Source organism: Branchiostoma belcheri, unplaced genomic scaffold (assembly GCF_001625305.1).
Source record: "Branchiostoma belcheri isolate BF01 breed outbred unplaced genomic scaffold, Haploidv18h27 scaffold46, whole genome shotgun sequence".
Lineage (NCBI taxonomy): Eukaryota > Metazoa > Chordata > Leptocardii > Amphioxiformes > Branchiostomatidae > Branchiostoma > Branchiostoma belcheri.
In genome coordinates, this window is record NW_017804087.1 from 27,297 (window position 1) to 42,672 (window position 15,376).

Here is a 15,376-nt window from a genome sequence, read left to right on the forward strand (position 1 = left end):
TGAGCTGTGATAAAAACGGCCATAAGGTCAGACACAGGAAACAGGGTGAAGGTCAGGGTTTCAGAATAGGGATGGAAGCCATCAGGAATGTGCTGGACATAGGGGGATTCAAGAATCCGACGATTGAATATTTTAATATGTGAAGTCTCAAGTCTTGGCTGATGATGATGAAATTCCTTGGTTTCTTCTTTCTTGTCACATTTTGCTCTGAAAGGTTCAAGTCTAAATACACATAATCATACGTTCTGTGGTGCCATAAGCAATGCAATGAGAAAATCATGAAGATATCTTCTTCTCTCAGAGAATCTATAATAAAGTATACGTCCTGTAAGCTACAAGCGGTTCACCCTAAGATAACTGGAAAACCCCTTTCGTCGCAGAAGTGATCGGTCCCCCAATTGGCGTCTACGCCAGAGTTTAACTTAACAAGTGTGCCGTGCCAAGTCTAGCAAACTTACCGGTAAGAGTTTGCCCTGTGTGACTCGCTCAAACTAGCACCATGGAGGAACGGAGAACTTTTCACGTGGCGGACTATGTCGTCTTCTCCCTGATGTTAGTCATATCTGCCGGGATCGGGGTGTACTACCGCTGTACAGGAGGGAAACAGAAGACAACCCGAGAGTTCCTGATGGCGGACCGTAAGATGGGGGTCCTGCCGGTCGCCTTGTCGCTCCTCGCCAGCTTCACCTCCGCCATTACCCTGCTCGGCGGACCGGCGGAAAGCTACACCTTCGGGACTCAATTCTGGGTCATCATCTTCTCTTATTTCTTCACTTTCCCGGTCTGTGGGCAGGTGTTTTTGCCGATATTCTACCGGCTAGAACTCACCAGCGCGTACGAGGTAAGTTTGGTTTACCACGGTGCAATGATTTGACTCAGCAGGAACGATATAATCATAAAATATGGTGTTCAAATGCCACACCTGCAAAGTCAAAACATATGGTGTTTCAAGGCGAATACATGCCAAGTCAAGTGCAAGACTATTGAAGATAATTTGGGATTGACACTTTATGATTCAAGCAATCTAATTGTTAACGAGTATCCGTTGAAGTGTGTTTATGTGAAGACTTCAGTCACTTTACAATAGTCGAACTTCCAAAAGATGGAAACTAGACCTAGTTTTTGCAGTCTATTTATATAGTAAAAACCATGTACCTTCTAAAATGGTGATGTCTGGAACGTATTTTCCTTGGAACTGTTCACTGCTTGCTCTAATTACAAGTTTATATGTAACATATGATACCTTATTTTCAAATGTGAGTGACGGGTTATAATTCTGTTTATGCCACCACTTGTTTCCCGAAGCTTTTGGAGAAATCTCACTCTCTTGGCTTCTGTCCAATACATTAACGTTTAACGGACAGCAAACAATTACAATGTACATGTACAACTTACTAAATGTCAACTTTATGTGTTGTTGTTTTACACATTTTTTCCTGCAGTATTTAGAAATGCGGTTCTCTCGTCCCGTTAGAATCCTGGGAACGTGCAACTACATGTTACAAATGGTAGGTCCGGAAGGGGGTAGATCTAGATCTAGCTGCATACAATGTGATGTAAAAACAAAATGTTACGAGTTATAAATTCACTACACTGGTGGTAATTTTAAAACCCGTTAGACGCTTGCGCTCTTAAGTGTTTTCAATCAAAAATGCATCAGAAAACGTCAGAATGTTGCAGCTCGAATGTTGAGACTTCCATAGATGTCTTAGTATGGGGCGTCTATTACAAGGACGGTCGCACTTTTTGTATAAAAATTACAATGCCTGTGGTATATTGTGCTTGATATACACAACAATGATTAACTACTTGTACATAAAGCTCGATGTTTAACATTGCTTCACAAATTAGTCCTCAGTGTTTAACATCTGAAGTTTAGCTGTTTACATGCTGCCAAACGTTTATTAGGCTGGCAAATGTGTTAAGACAGCGGGGCAAGGTCACAGGAGTGACACATCGCTTCACACAATGTGGGAAAGGTCCCATCTGGGTCTTATTTGTAGACAAGAGCTGGGGACGATCCGTTGTGTTCTACACAACTGTGACTTGATGACATTCCGTCACACGAACCTAGAGTCCAAGATGTTAGGTGATGCCAGCAGACAAATTGCGATCATTTTCAAATAGGCCTCGAGCGAAAAAGAAGCAAAAACCAACGTCATTAAACCACAGAACTGCTGGATCTCCAATTAGACGACTCAAGACATTGCATCCAGGAGAGAAAATCATCGCGACCGCCCAAAAGTTTAATTAATAGACAATTCAAACTCTACTACTGGATAAACTACAGAGGTTATTTCGAGTGACATCCATCACTCTTCTTAAGCGTCACTAAAATGATCTGTCACTTGTCACATGTAAGGAAGTAAAATGGCCGAATTTAAGGAACTAGAAACGAACTACTAACTTCATTGTTACATAGGTGGTGTACATGGGGATCGTGCTGTTTGCTCCAGCTCTGGCCATCCAAGCCGGTAGGTGTTTTTTTTTACCCCGTGAAGGAGGCCAGTAACCGAAAGGAGTATTGTGATTAGTTGTGTGAACTTGTGTCCGTACCTTCGCAGCTGTTTCGTCAGTTGCGTTCTAACTGTCAGTTTTACTATCCTTCCGACGTCTGCTTGGGAAGTAGCGTGTAGCTGCTTCTACCTGCTTGGAACCTTGGATTGATGTATTGGTAATTATACTAACTAATTGTAATGTTACCACTTTCTGTAGTTACCGGGTTGAACGTCTGGATCTCTGTTGTGTCCATGGGAGTAGTCTGCACGTTTTACACCACTATTGTGAGTATTTAGATGTTAATGTACACACGCACACACACACACACACACACACACACACACACACACACACACACACACACACACACACACACACACACACACACACACACACACACACACACACACACACACACACACACTCACACACATACACACAAACCCACAAATACGAATACACTCACAATCCAATATCATATTTTCTCTACTTCAAAATCAAACAAAAACAATAAATCACAACAGATGTGATGGTGGTGATCTTGACGTACATTTATTTTAAAGGTTCAAAACAGGCAGATTCAAGCATGTTTTCGTTACTTTATAGCACGGACAAGCCATGATAAAGAGCACGGCATTTTTACAAGGTACAACGTATGCATGGCTGTGACCGCTATTGAGTTACACGACAGATTTATGTCTTTATGTTTGAACACATCATTCAGAAGTGATGTTTACCCCCACCCCCACACAGGGCGGCATGAAGGCCGTGATCTGGACAGACGTGTTCCAGTGTGTGATCATGTTTGCCGGGATGATCGCGGTGCTGATCAAGGGCAGTATCCAGGCGGGCGGGATCGCAACGGTCTTCAGGCTGGCCGCCGAGTCGGACAGGATAGAGTTCTTCAAGTACTAGTTACAGTTAATGTGGGCTGTCAGCAATGTTGACCCCATTGAGACTAAGGGCTGCCAACAATGTTAACCCCGTTGAGACTAAGGGCTGTAAACAATATTAACCTCATTGAGACGAAGGGGCTGTCAATAATTCTAAACATTCATCGGTTTTTACAATGTATGCAATACAAATACAATTGAATATTAGCGTGTACATAAACTACTGTTACATTGTATCTTGACCAGAAAAGCGGGTTTAAAATCATGTTACAATTTTTCATATGCTGACATTGTCAAGCGTCCTTTTACCTGTCGCAACGTAAATCTTTTCCATTTTAATCATTTGCCTAGCTTCAGCCCAGACCCGACCATACGTCACACTGTGTGGTGCCTTGTGGTTGGTGGAGCGTTCAACAACATGGCGGTCTACGCGACCAATCAGGCGCAAGTACAGCGGTACCTGTCTGTTGGCACGGAGAAACAGGCCAAGCGGTGAGGTTTTTTTCCGCCAAAGCCGAATTCGAATTAAGAAAACTATTGTAAATCCACTGTACCTGTCCTTGGTGCTGAATTACCTTCTTACCATGTTGTTTTTAATCTACGTCTGTCTCTGGGGCTCAACAACGACACAAAGTGCAATCAACGTGTTTTGCTTTAATCAGAAGCGAAAGTTTTTCTCAATATACTACATACAAAACCAAAGTACAGAGTTCCTGGTGCTGAATTACCTTCATATGATGTTTATCTACCTCTGTCCTTGGTGCTGAACAGCAACGAAAAGTGTGATTAACTTCTATTGAAAACATTTGTTTTCTTGCCAAAAAATGCCCAAATTCTTTTGTAGCCACACAATCCCATTAAGCATCGTTAATGAACCATCCCTAATTTTCTGCCCCTCAGAGCGATGTGGCTGAACCTCCCCGGAGTGATCCTGTCCATCAGTATTGTCCAGTTGTGCGGACTGATAATCTACGCGCGGTACCACGGCTGTGATCCGCTCAAGAACAACGTGGTCGCCAGGTCCGACCAGGTCCGTCATGTTCCTTTAGTAGGACAACTTCAGTCATTTCTAAAATAAACGCTTGGCTGTATTTAAAGAAACCAAAGCTTGGAAAAAATTTAACTGATTAACAATTGATGCTGTACGACTTATAATATACAATCTGTTTATAGCTGCTGCCGTACTATGTGATGGAAGTCCTGGACATCCCCGGTCTACCCGGGCTCTTCATAGCAGGAATCTTCAGTGGAGCTCTCAGGTAGGTAAAATAGGACTGTGGTAAAATAGGACTATTGTACCTCATTTTTTGGTTCTTTTTCGTAATAATTTTACCGCCTACTTTTTTCCTGACGTCTCCTGACTAATTTCAGTACGATATCATCCGGTATCAACTCACTGGCAGCCGTGACTCTAGAAGACCTGATCAAACCAACACTCAAGGTGCTGAAGAAAAAGGACATGACTGAAGAAAGAGCCACTCTGGTGTCCAAAATACTCGGTAATCTAACAATATTAGTATTGAGATTATTGGTGAATTTATATTGGCACACCAAAAGAGATGGTCTCACGTACACACTGCTCTTGTTGCAGTGGTGGTGTTTGGAGGACTGTGCATGCTGTTTGCCGTGCTCGCCTCCACCATGGGCCAGGTACTGCAGGTCAGGACCAGAGTCTGCTTCTAACCCTATGTTTCAAAACGTTATGTTACATGGTTTGAGAAAAGTTCAACAAAGAGATTTGAGGTATTGAGCCAAGATATGTTTGTAGTATTTCTGTTTCTTATGATCAAGATTACTACCCATGACGCGTGACTTCCAGGATGACTTTAATGGTTTGGACGAGATTTTTCCATGGTCTGCTTGAAAATATTGCAACAAGGATAATAAAGCAATTGTTATGAAATGTTTGTGTTTCCAGGCTTCTAACAGCGTATTCGGTGCTATCGGTGGACCTTTGCTGGGCCTGTTTTCCTTGGGAATGCTGTTTCCATGGGCTAACTCAGCAGTACGTAAGAATACTGCAGAATACTACAATCCATATTTTGTTTTACTGTACTAGACAAAGAATTTATAACTGCGACCGTCTCTTCATAGTGGATTTTAATGTTATTTTCCTGTTCGTTATATTTAAACGTTGACGGAAAATAAGAAAGTATATCTGAAAAATATATCTGGAAGCCCTGCAGGCGATGGCTAACTTTTACTTACACCATATTACGTTTGTTAACCATTTCAGGGGGCGATAGTTGGCCTCATAACTGGCATCTTCATGGCGTTTTGGATCGCTATCGGAGCCAAGATCTTTCCCCCTTACTCACCGACAAAGTCTACATCTATAGCAGACTGTATCCTACCCAATGTAACCATGGCAAATATAACCACGGCCACTGTACCATTCGTAACGGACGTTTATAGCAGTACACTGATGCCGACGGTTGAGCCGAGGTTGGTATGATGTTTTGATTTTATGTTTCTTCTATTACTTCAATTTAAGACGAACTCTGGGATTTCAGACTTTCGGGAAGTATTTCGGATTTTTGTGACCTTCAAGTCCACATACCTCTGGGAAGTGTTTTATTTTTTTCGTGAATATAAATTAAAGAACTATGGAGTAGTTGACTAATGAATAATGATGTACCTCAATTGGGTATTACACCACTTCCTGAAACCACACACACCGCCCTCTCACTCTCACAAGTCAATCGGGCATGACCTCCCTATCAATCAACTGTCAAAATCACCTCCCACCAACAGCGCAATCCGTACCCAGAAGGAATACATTTGTAGATTGAATAAAGATATTACTAAAGATATACACAATGTGCCCCATTCACTCCTGTTGCTTTCCTACATCCCCCCTCCTTGTCCAATAGATATTTTATACGTTTTTAGGCCGGCGATATCAGAGCTGTACACACTATCGTACATGTGGTACAGCGCTACAGCGTTTGCCGTGGTGGTAGTGGTGGGACTGGTGGTCAGCGTGATTACTGGTGAGTCTGTAGGAGGGCCTGCAAGGGGGGGGGGTAGTGATTACGAATTACGCAAAATTTTCGCCGCCTATTACGAATTACGTTTAAGTCTCAGAGCTGTTACGACTTTACGATTTGCGGCTAATGTCCAATTACGAATTACGTTGATTTTTGCGGAGGCTGCCTACTAATTACGAAGTCTAAAACGGCCTGATTACGCCTTACGAAAAAGGGCTTGCAGGCCCTCCTGTAGTAGTAGATGCGCCTGTTTGGGACGTTTTGTGTTGGCTTTCTTTGGTATCCTGGCCCAAAGAATAGAAATAACTTCTGCATGGAGAGTATTTTTGCTATGCCATGTTCTCCGCCTGGAAGGCTAGTAGAGAAGTGTCCTTTGAGTCAAATTTATATCTAGTGCAATGTTAAAATGTAAATGATCTTTTCAATCGTTCTGTTTAACCGTAGCAGTTTCTGACCCTTGCTTTGATCACGTTGTATGAAACATTAAACCCCTGCAGGAGTCAACAAGCCTGGCCAGGTGGACCCGCGGCTGATCTGCCCCGTGTTTGACCGGCTGTGCTGCTGCCTGCCGCTGCCTCAGTCATGGAGACACGCCCTGCACTGCGGGGTCCGACAGTCACAGCAGGAAGACGTGAGGGCTTTTTAAAGTCTTATTGTGTGTGCGCGCGTGTGTGTGGTGTGTGACTTTCAGCACCAAGGACAGGGATGCTTACTTTGCGTTTTGTGTGCATGATTGTGTTTATATGCTTGGTATGTATGTATGTGGATAAATTTCAGCACCAAGGACAGGCCTGTTGCTTTGTGTGGGCATATTTGTGACTGCGTTTGTATGCTGTGTTTGTGTGTGGATGGTTTTCAGTACCAAGGACAGGCCAGGTTACTTTGCGTGTATGTATTCCCGATTATGTTTGTGTGTGGTATGTGTGCATGTGCATTGCTTAGCACAAAGCCAGCCCTGCTTACTTTCCAAAGATGATTATATTGAAATTAAGACATTGACAATATGTAGAAGAGATTCTTTGCCATTTACCTGAACCTCTTTTTAGTTTAATCTCTATGTGTGTTTTTACATTCATACTCCAGCAGGACCAATTGGAGGGTGGTTCTCCTGACACTGCTGCAAGACTGTCTGAATCTATCCCAGCCCAAGAGGAACAGACCAGCCCTGAAGCCCCCAAACCACGCCGGCAGCAGACAAGAGTATAAGTATGCCCCGCTAAACTTATCTTGTATTGCAAAGGTTCTAAATATTTTTCCCATGACTTGATCATTTATGTACCTAGTGTAGTGTTGTTAGTACTATTAATGTGTGGTGTGCTTTGGTGTGTTATGGTGTGTGGTATGGTGTGTGGTATAGTGTGGTGTGGTGTGAGTTGCTTGTGAGTGGCTGGCAACACAGTAGTTTTGCAAACTCTTGGCATAAGTAAGACTCACACCATGTCAGTTCATTCAAACCACTGAACTACCACAGAAGAGCAACAATAAATGTGTTATCCATTTATTTTATCACCAATGTTCATAAACTATTCCTCTTGTAAAATACAAAAGACAGTTATAAAACTTCTCTTTTTTGAGTACTCATGTAGAGTCATCTCAAATTTTTTCATCATTTACAGGTTATAACACATCATGGTCAGCTAGAACTGCAAAAAATTACTATACAGAAATCTTAGATATCTTCTGCATGAGTAACCGATTCCTCTAAACATAAGCTTTCCACTCTTAATTTGCATTGTAGATATGAGCTTTATATCCAAAAAAGCTCCCCCCTCCTAATTTGCATGTGAATGCAAGCTTTATATCCAAATAAGTTCTCCACTCCTAATTTGCATTGAAAAAGCTTTAAGAGTAAATATGTGCATACCTATCTTTGTTATCTTACTTTTGTTTGAGTTACCTGTATGTTATTATAGTTTATTGAAATGGACTTTTGTACAATTATTTTCATACACATCCTATTTTTACTGCATGTTGTGACTTTGATAAGCCTCAATTAAAATCTTTCATATATCTTTTGTTAGATCTTGTTTTATTTCTACCTTTGTTATAGCTTTTTCAACTTATCTATGTTAACGTTATATCTAGGATGGGGAATAATATGGTTGGCACATAGGCAATCTTTTCATTCATTTATTCAATCATTCATTTGCTCACTCACTCACTCACTCACTCACTCACTCACTCACTCACTCACTCACTCACTCAGTTATTCTCGTATTTGGTATTCATTGCTATGAAACACATTTTAGATAAGTATGGCCCCTGTGAAATATTGCAGCGCCGTCTGTCCCTGCCTATTCCTTGTTCTGCGGGGGGGTGTAGGTACCGTGGATGCCCCAGGGCACGTCGATGGGCACCTCTGCCCGCGCGACCTCCGTGAACGTTTTGGCGTCCACGACCAGCAGGAACCCGGGTTTGTCAGGAAGGACGCTGGTCACGGCAGACACAATCACGCCTGGGGACAGACAAAAGAAAATGGGTCTCCAAAAAAGAAAGATAGTAGTCTATATAGTCAGAAAGGCAAAGTAGTGCTACTTTAGTATCTAACTACTCATTTAATAATTGCATATCCCAATGTTTTTGGTGTAGTTTAGACCAAACCAAAGGCATCTTGTGTGATATGAACACCCTTTTCAAATCATAGGCATGGTCTATGAACTCTCAAAAGTGGTCATAGACAAAGTGGTCAACGGGTCATAGACCACACCCACTCTTTTGAGATTTTGATTGACATACCGTCGTCCTCGGCTTTGGAATCAGGAGAAGCGATGAAGATGGGTTCAGACGGGTACATGTCCTCCTGGTGCCAGAACCCCACCAACTTCTTATTCCTCACGTCAAGCTTAACCAGCTGCAGGGGTGAACAACACAAGCAAACATCCATCAAAACTTTAGGGAAAAAGTTTACAAGAGTGTCAGTAATTCACAGCCAACAGCACATGATTATGTAGCAAGTTGCGCATGGGTATGTAGCAAAATGGAATGCTTATAGACTGTAGCAAAGAAGTAATCGTTGGCCAGAGACATAGATATGTACTATATTGCTGTTTGAAGTTATGGATCATGACTTGAATCAGTTTACCTTGTTCATCACAGTGCTCCTGTCATGGACACACAGTCCATAGGCGTACTGGTACTTTCTTCCACTGTACTTCCAGTAGTTCACACTGGGGGCTTCATATCCTGGGGCATGGAAGAAGAATAAGACATATGAGTGTGCAGTATCATACAAGGTAATACATTTTATGTCAATGTGCAGGTTTATTTTTATGTTTACTTTCAGCAAGTTTATCTTATCTCGCTGACAACATACTTTTCTTTGCCATGTTTTGACGATAATGAAAAGTTTACCGGGTACGTCTTGGTTGTTGATCAGGTCATCAGGGATACAGTGCACACTACCGTCCTCCTGCAGTACTGCAGTGGCCTGGGTGTAGTCCAGCTTCACAAGGTTCTCTCCCTGTGGGGTGTCCTGTGGAGCACATGGTGGTGTATCCAGAACCATGCTTTATCCAGAATCATGATCAGGCACGGTTCTGGATAGTCCACGCATATCCAGACCCATATCTTCAATCTTGGATATGTGGATACTTAATCCTGAACTGTTCCTGATCCTTACAATAATGTTTGGATATGTTGCTATAATAAGCCACATAGAAGCGCTTCTTTGCGGACTTACTGAAAACTGCAGGAAGGTTTAATAGTGCCTAATGTTTGATGCGGTACCTCAGTGACATTGAGGGGAAGCACATATCTTCTTGGGTAGACATTTGGCATCCTTTCCCGCCACAGTTTGGCACCCTCCTCTCCAGACTTCCTGAGATCCACCATGTACAGGCTGTTCATGATGGTGTCATCTTCAAAAAAAGACAAATTTTAATGCAACACTATTCACCTTAGTTGTAGCAAGCATCCCTAGCATGTACTAGAAGGCTATCCTGAAGGATTTAGTGAAGATAAAGCATCGCTCACACACGGGTTATCTCCAACTCCAATAGTCTAGTTTGTATGATGCCTGGTATCAGGAAAAAAAACTACAACACCCCTACAACGTTTTGCGTTTTGCACCCAAAAATCTGCTTGTAAATCAGTTCTACTCCATCCAAGAAAAATCATAATGTTTCTCTGACAATGATGGACTGTCAAAAAATCTTGGCCACCAAAAAGAAAGCATTACTATCTTTGACATGCACCCCAACATCTGCTTGGACATAATAGTAGGTATAATAGTCTAAGCATGTGCGGCACCTACCAGTGTAGGCACAAAGGTCAACCACGACGTTCCCGTTGTCTTCGTATGCGTTGATGTGGTGAAACACGAAGAAGGAGTCTGCCAGATACTGTGTGGAAATGTGCTCGGCTGTCTCACGGTTCACAAGATGGAAACGAGCCTGAAAACCACGAAACATAAACCTTTAGAAATAACAACATGTACTATCAAATTCCTGTTATCTCTGGTCAACTCTATGTATGTCTATGATTTAGCCATGAAAAAGTATGTTATTTAGTACGATCAACAATGTTCAGGCATACTTTTGCAGTTGTTTAAAGAATATCATACCGCATCTATTTCTGTACAAAGTTATGCTTATCAAACTGACAAACAGTCACTGTGACTAAGAAAAGCAAAGCAACCAGCAAGCAAAAACATTGACAGGATCTACTGCCAGAAAGGATAGCACAGACACAATGCAACAATGCAGCTCCAGTATTTCCTTCAGTCAGTAAAGTCGTAATGTATAGAATTACATACTGGAGTTGTGGAGGAATAGTCAAAGCAGGTGTTCATTCCCACGCCTCGGATTCTTGCAGTAAAAAGCCTCAAGAGGTTCATTGTTAGCGGCTGTTCCACAAAGACGATGTAGTTGTCCGTGATGCCAAAGCTTGCAAGAAATAAAGAAAGAAATGTTTATTGCATACTCTTCGATGTACGTACCGGAGTTGTGGAGGAATAGTCAAAGCAAGTGTTCTTCCCCACACCACGGATTTTGGCAGTGAAAAGCCTTAAGAGGTTTAAGGTTAGTGGCTGTTCCACGAAGACAATGTAGTTATCTGTGATGCCAAAACTTGTGGAAAGCAAAATAGAAATTGGTAACACTCAAACAGAATCAAACCCTAAATCTGTTCATATGATCTCGCATATTACAAACAGGCATTATGATGATATTCCTTTGCATAATGATGAATCTTAACTTTAGAATAAATAATAATTTTTGGTAACTTTATGTTGACCCTATCTAAAGTACTGTCTTTAAACTATACAAATTTGGCACTCAAACAAGCAACCAAAGAAATAACAAAGTATAGCAATACCTGTGGTAGTAAGATGGTGCTCTGGGGGATGTGGCAGGGATTTTGTAGAGAATTTCAGCCTTTTCCATACTGTCCTTCTGGCCTGTGTAGAAAATGATAATCATCAGTATATTAAGCGCTGTGGATAGTGTAGTCAGCACCAAGGACAGTGTGGTTAGTGCAGTGGATAGTACAGTCAGTACCAAGGACAGTGTGGTTAGTGCAGTGGATAGTACAGTCAGCACCAAGGACAGTGTGGTTAGTGCAGTGGATAGTACAGTCAGCACCAAGGACAGTGTGGATAGTACAGTCAGAACCAAGGACAGTGTGGTTAGTGCAGTGGATAGTACAGTCAGTACCAAGGACAGTGTGGTTAGTGTTATGGATAGTACAGTCAGCACCAAGGACAGTGTGGTTAATGCAGTGGATAGTACAGTCAGCACCAAGGACAGTGTAGTTAGTGCTATGGATAGTACAGTCAGTACCAAGGACAGTGTGGTTAGTGGTATGGATAGTACAGTCAGCACCAAGGACAGTGTGGTTAGTGGTATGGATAGTACAGTCAGTACCAAGGACAGTGTGGTTAGTGGTATGGATAGTACAGTCAGTACCAAGGACAGTGTGGTTAGTGCTATGGATAGTACAGTCAGTACCAAGGACAGTGTAGTTAGTGCTATGGATAGTACAGTCAGTACCAAGGGCAGTGTGGTTAGTGCTATGGATAGTACAGTCAGTACCAAGGACAGTGTGGTTAGTGTTATGGATAGTACAGTCAGTACCAAGGACAGTGTGGTTAGTGCTAGTGCTATGGATAGTACAGTCAGTACCAAGGGCAGTGTGGTTAGTGCTATGGATAGTACAGTCAGCACCAAGGACAGTGTGGTTAGTGCAGTGGATAGTACAGTCATTACCAAGGACAAACTGTAAAGTAAAAATACAAACAAATCTTAATTTGAAATTCAGACTTCGTCAACTCAAAATAAAGCCATCCTAAAAGCTTGCCTTTGTCCGGACGAGGAACCTTGATGATGTTGTAGGAACCTTGCTTCCCGTACTGGGAGCCCATGTTGAAGGTTGACCCGTCCTCCAATCCATAGTGAGGATGTGCTGTGGACACTTGCACAGTGACGTAGTTTGACACATCAACCTACAAAAAAATGATTAACAGTTTATATCTCTTAGGGAATCTTATACCTCAGTAATATTCAATCTAAATGAATAGAAAATGATAAAATGTATGATGATATGTAGAGGCTGGGAGAAAATCTATCTTTCAAGAGAATGAATTAGTTTGGAAAAATCCATGAACTCAACTTGCCAAACCATGTGTTTGCAGAGGGTGATGTCATACTACAGCAAAAGGTTCGACACCTGAGGTGTCGCCAAAATTGACAAACAACAACTGCGTTGACGGCTCCTCTTACCTTCTCCTTTGTGTCCAAGGTCTCTATGTCGATTTTTCTCATGATCCTGGTCTCTGTGCAGACATAGTAGTCATCCCCGATGTTCAGGAAGTTCACGTTGCAGTTGTCCGTCGGTTCTTCCATTTCGAAGTACGACAGAAATCTGGCAAGAAAAACATGTCGACTGTAAAAGAGCCATCACGTAAGTCCTTTATTTTAACATACTATAACCTGGGTGCTTGTTCTGGGCAAGCAACGCAAAAATTTAGACATTTGCACACTGGGTAACAGCGCCGCCTACCGCCTGAAGATGTTCTTGCAGGGGTCTGGGTAGTGCACGGCTCCGAAGCCAGTGAAGGCAATCCTGTTCTCCTTCATACACCGCTCGTATGTATCACCCCGCAGGTATTTGGAGCGATATGTCACCTACAAATGAATGAAGAAGAAAGAAAGATGCATGTAAGAGAGTGCTTTTAAAAGATTTAAAGTGATTATCCCTGTCATCGTGTCAGAATATTGTTCACTGTGGTTTACAATCATTGGGCTATAATCTTGGTTAAACCAGTGAAGAAGACATGCCAAGGATGACGCAATAGGGGCTGCACGAGCAACCTCCATGGAGGAGCTCTGCGGAGCTCCTCCATGGAGGTTGCTCGTACAGCCCTCCGCGATACCCCCGCAGAGCTCTGCGCCTAAAGAAGTCAATTCGGTGGTTGGCGTCACCGTTCAGTTTTACTTTCACCTCTTTGCGCTCTGCGCTCAAAACAAGTCAATTCGTCATGGCTGACGACACAGGTTCAGTTTTGTATAGAGCTTCGGGGATTTTAAGCCAGTTCAATATGACTACTAGGCTTTGTAACGTACCAGGGGACCGCGGAGCTCTGACAGGTCGGGTTCCGTCGGTTTCAAGCTTGCAGTCAATAGCTCTGCGCCGAAACAAATCAATTCGTTGGTTGGCGTCACAGCTTATTTTTGGTTAGACCCTTGTGAAAAAAGCTTTAAGTACAAAACACGTTGATGCTGATGGTTGACGTCACGGGTTCAGTTTTGCATAGAGCTCTGAAGATATCCTGTTTATTGAATATTACTATTAGGCTGAACAGCCAGTACTCTGTCTCTCGTCACGCAACTCTGCACAGGACTGCTCGCTCAACTCTCCGTCAGTCTGTGACACACGAAGAGCTCTGCGCCAAATAAAGTCAATTCGTTGGTTGGCGTCGCGGTTCAGTTTTGCTTTCACCTCTTTGCGGTCTGCGCTCAAAACAAGTCAATTCGTCATGGCTGTCGACACAGGTTCAGTTTTGTATAGAGCTCTGAAGATATCAAGTTAATTGAATATTACTATTAGGCTGAACAGCCAGTACTCTGTCACAAATAAGGACTTCGTCACGCAACTCTGCACAGGACTGCTCGCTCAACTCTCCGTCAGTCAGTCTGTGACACACGGAGAGCTCTGCGCCAAATGAAGTCAATTCATTGGTTGGCGTCACCGTTCAGTTTTGCTTTCACCTCTTTGCGTTCTGCGCTCAAAACAAGTCAATTCGTCATGGCTGTCGACACAGGTTCAGTTTTGTATAGAGTTCCGGGGATTTTAAGCCAGTTCAATGTGACTACTAGGCTTTGTAACGTACCAGGGGCCCGCAGAGCTGGTATTGCTGGTCTGATAGGTCGGGTTCCGTCGGTTTCAAGCTTGCAGTCAATAGCTCTGCGCCGAAACAACTCAATTCGTTGGTTGGCGTCACCTCTTATTTTTGGTTAGACCCTTGTGAATAAAGCTTTAAGTACAAAACAAGTCGATGCTGATGGTTGGCGTCACGGGTTCAGTTTTGTATAGAGCTCTGAAGATATCATGTTTATTGATTATGACTATTAGGCTGAACAGCCAGTACTCTGTCACAAATGAAGACTTCGTCACGCAACTCTGCACAGGACTGCTCGCTCAACTCTCCGTCAGCTCTGCGCCAAATAAAGTCAATTCGTTGGTTGGCGTCACGGTTCAGTTTTACTTTCACCTCTTTGCGGTCTGCTCTCAAAACAAGTCAATTCGTCATGGCTGGCGACACTAGTTCAGTTTTGTATAGACCTCTGAAGATATCAAGTTAATTGAATATGACTATTAGGCTGAACAGCCAGTACTCTGTCACAAATAAAGACTTCGTCACGCAACTCTGCACAGAACTGCTCGCACAACTATCCGTCAGTCTGTGGCACACGCAGAGCTCTGCGCCAAAACAAGTCAATTTGTTGGTTGGTGTCACCGTTAAGTTTTGCTTTCACCTCTTTGCGCTCCAACAAATTG

The 15,376-nt window shown here is 42.7% G+C and overlaps 2 protein-coding genes across 5 annotated transcripts in view; one reads left to right on the forward strand and one right to left on the reverse strand.

The window, feature by feature from the left end:
* Positions 1-229: 229 nt before the first annotated feature.
* Positions 230-8,397, forward strand: LOC109479068 (sodium-dependent multivitamin transporter-like). Of its 3 annotated transcripts, none has more exons than XM_019780947.1 (15): positions 230-841; positions 1,443-1,508; positions 2,423-2,474; positions 2,716-2,783; positions 3,253-3,407; positions 3,744-3,884; positions 4,293-4,422; positions 4,566-4,651; positions 4,764-4,891; positions 4,984-5,051; positions 5,311-5,397; positions 5,629-5,837; positions 6,285-6,385; positions 6,880-7,013; positions 7,469-8,397. In XM_019780947.1, the coding sequence occupies exons 1-15, from the start codon at positions 500-502 to the stop codon at positions 7,586-7,588; spliced, it is 1,887 nt and encodes a 628-aa protein (XP_019636506.1). In that variant the 5' UTR covers positions 230-499; the 3' UTR covers positions 7,589-8,397. The 3 variants fall into 3 exon arrangements, with proteins under 3 accessions (XP_019636506.1, XP_019636507.1, XP_019636505.1); XM_019780948.1 differs by having other exon boundaries at positions 5,629-5,737; positions 6,266-6,385; positions 7,466-8,397; XM_019780946.1 differs by having other exon boundaries at positions 231-841; positions 7,466-8,397.
* LOC109479070 (beta,beta-carotene 9',10'-oxygenase-like) overlaps positions 8,348-15,376 on the reverse strand; it is a 20,504-nt gene continuing 13,475 nt past the window's right edge. For both annotated transcript variants that reach the window (XM_019780949.1, XM_019780950.1), the window contains 11 exons: positions 13,379-13,503; positions 13,099-13,240; positions 12,677-12,821; positions 11,696-11,777; positions 11,136-11,265; positions 10,635-10,773; positions 10,109-10,239; positions 9,734-9,854; positions 9,465-9,565; positions 9,119-9,233; positions 8,348-8,837 (listed from right to left, as the gene is read on the reverse strand). In XM_019780949.1, the coding sequence (XP_019636508.1) occupies positions 8,677-8,837; positions 9,119-9,233; positions 9,465-9,565; positions 9,734-9,854; positions 10,109-10,239; positions 10,635-10,773; positions 11,136-11,265; positions 11,696-11,777; positions 12,677-12,821; positions 13,099-13,240; positions 13,379-13,503 (1,392 nt within the window). In that variant the 3' untranslated portion in view covers positions 8,348-8,676. The remainder of the gene's footprint in view (positions 8,838-9,118; positions 9,234-9,464; positions 9,566-9,733; positions 9,855-10,108; positions 10,240-10,634; positions 10,774-11,135; positions 11,266-11,695; positions 11,778-12,676; positions 12,822-13,098; positions 13,241-13,378; positions 13,504-15,376) is intronic.

Excerpts from the sequence above, each read along its gene's own strand:
- LOC109479068 (XM_019780946.1), top strand. The coding sequence starts at position 500 with ATGGAGGAACGGAGAACTTTTCACGTGGCGGACTATGTCGTCTTCTCC. Across the intron at positions 2,784-3,252 it reads GCACGTTTTACACCACTATT|GGCGGCATGAAGGCCGTGAT; the intron begins GTGAGTATTTAG and ends ACCCCCACACAG. Across the intron at positions 7,014-7,465 it reads GACAGTCACAGCAGGAAGAC|CAGGACCAATTGGAGGGTGG; the intron begins GTGAGGGCTTTT and ends TTCATACTCCAG.